General features: G+C 53.9%; 1 protein-coding gene across 1 annotated transcript; it reads right to left on the bottom strand.

The window, feature by feature from the left end:
* Window positions 1–1760: 1760 nt before the first annotated feature.
* On the bottom strand, window positions 1761–3681 carry FAM181B (family with sequence similarity 181 member B). Its single transcript, XM_004434158.3, has one exon. The coding sequence runs from the start codon at window positions 3613–3615 to the stop codon at window positions 2335–2337; it is 1281 nt and encodes a 426-aa protein (XP_004434215.2). The 5' UTR covers window positions 3616–3681; the 3' UTR covers window positions 1761–2334.
* Window positions 3682–5418: the final 1737 nt, after the last annotated feature.

The following is a 5418-nucleotide window of genomic DNA, read 5'->3' on the forward strand; positions in this document are numbered from 1 at the left end:
AGCAGGCCGGTCTTGTTAGGACACTTGTAGATCTAGATCTTGGATCCACTACTTTCTTTCAACAAGTTATTTAACTTGTCTGAGCCTCACTTCTCAAACGGGGATACTAACAGCACCTGCTTCGCCGGACTGTTAAGAGGCTCGATGTGTCGGTGCTGAGCTCAGTGCTGGCAAATGGAAACATGCAGAGTTGGTATTACTGGTATTAATGAAAGACATGGCAAGCAAGATACTGGGAGAGACTGTGTTTAACTAAGCTGGAGGAAATTAAGAAAGAAACATTGCAGGGACCCTACAGCCTTAGTAATTGTCACGGGGTTATTAATGTTTTCCTACTGTGCAATTCTATCCTGGATTGTCCTCATCATAAAGTAGTTTAGATAAATTAAACAATTGTTGAATAATATTCTTCTAACACCATGGAATTAATCACTTTTCACTACTTTGAAAGGAATTCTATAGACACCAAGTTTCTGGAGGTACAAAAGTTCTTTTCATCGTTAGTAAGACTCAATGCTATATTTCCTGCGGTGCTTTCTTAAGAAAGGTTTTATTCAGAAGAAAGTGACTTAGTGATGGTATTTAAAGTTATCTGCCATGTCTTGATAACCCATTTTTTTTCACAAATTCCTTTTGAAAATATCACAGCACTTTTGCTTTGTACCAACATTAACCTGAATTTTAACATCTTTTGCAGTAACACTGGAGTTGCAACTTTCTCAAAGGTAGGTATTTTTATCATCTATCTTGGCTGCCTTGAACAGAGGCAGCTCTCCCTGGCAATGTAATTAATCAATAGGCAACATCTCCTATTTCCTGGGTGTTGGTCTCCTCATGCATTTTCACTGGCAGGTCTGAGAAGCAAAGGGCCCCCTCTTTTCTTTCCAGCTCCTCACTTCCCGCCCAGTCTTTCCTCCTCTGCCCCTCGACCATCCTCATGATGCCATGTGTCCTCTCTGCCGCTTCATGCCTGGTTCAAACATTCCTCTGACTTATTCCCAAATCTCCCAAATCTCAGATGACACAGATCAGACTCCTCTCTCCAGGGCACCTTCAGATTCCATTCATCAACCTGCTATTCAGGAAATAGACATAGTCCTTTGGAAACTTCACACTCTTCACCATTTCCTTCCGGGGGAGAGTGTGGGTGTAGGGAGTGAAGAAACACAGAGACAGAAACCAACGGAAAGGGGAGGGGAGCAGGAGAAAGAGAGAGAGGAGGGAGGGTGTACAGCTTGTAAGGGAAAGGGCAATCGCCAGGCAAAGAGATGGGCCCAAAAAGAACATGAGACTCACAATCCTAACAGCTTCCATGTGTAGAGAACATTTATATATGTATATAAAATATATATTCCTGCAGAACCAACCAAGCACTGCAGCGGCCTCAAGACATTTATGTATTTCCCCTCTGAGGTCCCAACAAGCTGTGAGAGAGTGAGAAGTAGAGGAATATTGTCATCCTCACCCTCTCAGATAAGGAAACTTAGATGCCAAGAGGTTCTAATTCACCCAGTCTCCCCCTCCCAAAGTGGTTGAAGAATGCGAAAAGGAAAGGAGAGAAATGGACCCCAGGTTTGCCAGATTTAAGATTCCTACATCAGAGATTTGCAAGAAAAGCCGACAGAAAAAAATATCAGAGAGAGCAATGAGAGCCCAGAGAAAGAAAGAGAAGGAAAGTAAGCAAGGGCACTGTTGAGTGGAAAGAGATGGAAGAAGGAAGAGAGCAGGAAAAAACTTAAGAAGGGCGACAGAGAAGGACAAGTGTGAGGGAGGTCAGCAGTGGACCACTGGCCTCGTGTCCTCAGCAACACTCTCACCTAACAAGGCAGAGACCACACGGAAAACCGTCCTCCAAGAAATCGCCCAAATCAATAACATACCTCCGCTCCAGTTTTTCAACATAGGCTTTAATTCATAATGCACTCAAAGGGGACGGAAGGGGAGGGAACAGGGCACTGTTGGAAAGGGGCAATTACACTAAATACACTGACCTTTTGCTGGAAAATTGGAGAAGGGACAGGTGGCTACAAAAGCCACCTCTTGCCCGTTCCGCCATCCCCTCCCCATTCCCGAAACACCGTCTTGGTTTTTTGGCTCGTCTCTTCCAGTAAGAACCTATCAACGGCTTTTCTTTTTTAAAAACATTTGAGGCTGTGATAAAACAACCCCCAACTCCTCTTCATCTCTTTTTCTGAAGTTTCTTTCATTAATCGATTTTTTGTTAAATCCCGTGTCATCTCCACGTGCACTTTCCCATCGTTCTTTAGGCTTAGGAGAGACCCGGGGGCGGGAGCTCCCACAGCAGTCTCAGTGGGAGGGAAGGGGGCCTCGCAGTCAGTCCCGGTGCGCCCCCTCCTCCCCGGGCGCCCCTTCCCAAACGCCGTCCGGTCTCCAGAGGCTGGAGTAAGCCGTGCGGCCGTAGCCCGCGCTGTAATCGTAGGACACCTGATGGGGCGGCGGCGGCGCGGGCAGGGCGCAGTCTGAGAAGAAGGGGGCGAAAGAGGCCAAAAGGCCGGGCCCATCCTCCCCGCCCGGAGAGTCCGCGGCGGCGGGGTACAGCGGGCGCAAGTGCTCGTTCAAGGTCAAGCCGCCGCGGGGGGCAGCTAGCGGCGGCTTCTTGGTTGAGGGGCAGCCTGGGGCGCTCCACGGCTCGGGGTACAGGAGGCTCCCCACCATCCCCGACGGCGGCTCAAAGAGGCCGGGCTCCAGCTCCGGGGGTCCCCGCAGGGCGGCGGCTCCGGTGGGGAACACATCGAGAGGCTCCGCGGCGAGCAAGACGCCCGCCTCGGTGCCGGTGCCGTAGTCGGGGCCCAGCAGCTCGAAGAACTCCACGGCCTCGGCGCCCTTCTCCAGGTCGCCCAAGCTCACGACGGGCCCCGACGGGCCGCACCCGCCGCCGCCCGCCCGGGACGGCTCGGTGAAGAAGGACGGGGGCAGGTTGCGGGCCCGCAGCGGGACCTTCCTGGCGCCAGGGACGGCCGTACCCCCCGCGGGGCCGGCCGCGTCCCCTCCCGCGCCCCCAGCGCCAGCTCCGCCGAGCCCGGCCGCAGGCGCAGCCACCGAACCCCCGGCCGGCGCGGCGCCCCCGGGGACGTGGCGCAGCGAGTCGAAGAGCGCGGCCAGGCTCCGGCTCTGCAGGCTGGCGGCCGCCGCGGCCTGCGACGCCTCCCGCCGGGGGGCCGCCTTGCCGTGGGCCGGGACCGCGACGGTCTGGGCGCTGGGGGTGGCGAGCGGCCGCTTGGCGGGCGTGTCGGCGGCGCCCGGGGAGGGCGGGCCCGCGGGCGCGGCGCCCATGAGGCCGCTGCAGCGCTTGATCTGCTTCTGCAGGTACTTGCGGTGGTTCACCTTCCGCTTCGACTTGCCCGGCTTGTCCAAAGCCAGCTTGATGTTGCTGGACGCCGAGTCGATGAAGCTGAGCAGGTCGCGGGTGGCCTCGCGCACGTCCCCGCCCTCGGCGCCCGCCAGCAGAGCGCCCGCCGGCGTCCCGGTCTCATCGTCCTCGAAACAGCAGCCCTTGTCCAGGTCCCCGAAGGCGCCCCCCAGCCCGTCCGGGGAGCCTCCGAAGCCGAAGGGGACGAAGGGATGCGTGCTGAGGAGCGCCGCCTGCACCGCCATCGCCGCGGCCCCTGGCGGCCCGCAGCGCGGCCGGTGCGACCCCGGCCGGTTCCCGCCCGCGGCCCAGGCCCGGCTCCCGCCCTGGCGCGGTGCGCGCGGCGCAGCCTCCTCGCTCCGGGCCGGGCGCGCTGCTCGGCCTCCCGGGGGAGCTCATTAGGTCTTGTAAGCGAGGGGCGGGGGGAGAGCGCGCGGCGACCGCCCCGGTGGCGGAGGGGAGGGGCTTACTTAGCCTGGCTGCGGGGCGGGCGGGTGGGGGGGTCGCTTTTCTAGTTTTCTGGGCTTTCTCAAGCTCATCCCCTTAACCCTTGGTTTCCCTTCGCCCTGAGCGTTTCTCTCGGCTCTTTCCAACGGCAAGAGATGAGGACGGGATGGCCGGTCCTCAGACTCCAGCTACTGTACAGCCACACCCTGGTGCGGGGGGCCTCTCCCTGAGACAAGAGATGGCACGAGTCCAGAGACGTGGGTTTCAGTCCCAGCTCTGGTGACACTAATAGCCAGCAGCTACTGGACGCTTGCTTATGCCAGGCGCTGTCCGTATAGTACCTCATTTAATCTTTGAACAATAGCCCTGTGAAGGGCGTATTATTATCACAGTCCAACAAATGAAGAAACTGAACCTCAGAGACTTGCAGTGGGTTGGCCAAGGCCATATTCAGTTGCGTCTGACTCCAAGCCATTCCTAAGCCCTTGACAAAACTTGTGTTCTCTCTTAGCCTCAGTTTCGTCATCTATAAAATGGGGGAAGGAAACTAGTGTCTCTTCAAGCTCTAGCCCTGGTCCTAAGATTCTAACACGAGTTTCCGCAGAACTCTTAAGTCCGGTGCTCTTTTTTCTACCCCTTGATTGTTAGAAGCAGCCATTGGCTTATAGTAAATTGAAGCCAGCACTTGGCCCATCTTTTATTAGTAGTAGATAGACAGCAGGAGGCCCGGGGGAAAGGACTCGCTGGGACAAAGCCAACTGGTGCTTGAGAGAGAGCTCCGGGTGTGTGTAAAACTCTCAGCAGTTTAGGACAAAATATGGATTGGAATCTCTCCCCTACCTGTCATGCCATTTAGATTGTCCTTCCCGGAACTTGTGTTGCATTTCAAGAATCACCTTGAAGTTCACTTAGACCCAGTTTCACCTGGGCAATCTTCTTAGGATAGAAAAAATGAGCAACATGGTAGAGTGTGGAAGGTGACTCAGAAAAGACTGGGGTTCTGCGCTTGGCCTCACCACTCAATAGCTCTGTGAAGTGGGTTGAAATCCTTGCTCTGATGAGCACTGTACATGGCTTTGAGCAAACGCTCCCACCTCTCTCTGCCTTAGCTTACTCATGTTAAATGCGGGTCAAGTTGCCCACCTCACAGGGCACTTGTGATCTTTAAAGGAAGCCTGTGAAAAATCCTTATCTGTTGACTGTTCCGTAGCCTGTGATAAGTATTTGTGCTTATTTCTGTAAAACATAAAAAGGTGACTGTGTTCCCTTATGTGTCTTCTCTATCACAGGGTGTTGATGAGGATTAAAGGAGATCACTTACATGAAGACACTGTGTGTGTCTCTAAATAAGTTATTATAGTTTATAAGTGTTCTCTAAAAAAGTTATTATAGTTTAGGTGCAGCTCTGCATGGGGGAGATATAGACTATCTCTTTCAACACTCTTTTCTGTAAGCCTTATTTTTCAGAATGTAGCAAAACTATTTTTGAGCACCCTGAAGACACAAGCCTTACCAAAGAAGAAAGCCCAGATGAACACTCTTCTTTTAGAAAGGAGATGAAGTGGACACTTCCCAAGCTGACATAGCTGAAACAAACTTTT

This window comes from Ceratotherium simum, chromosome 7, assembly GCF_057802395.1.
Source record: "Ceratotherium simum simum isolate JZ-2026a chromosome 7, ASM5780239v1, whole genome shotgun sequence".
NCBI lineage: Eukaryota > Metazoa > Chordata > Mammalia > Perissodactyla > Rhinocerotidae > Ceratotherium > Ceratotherium simum.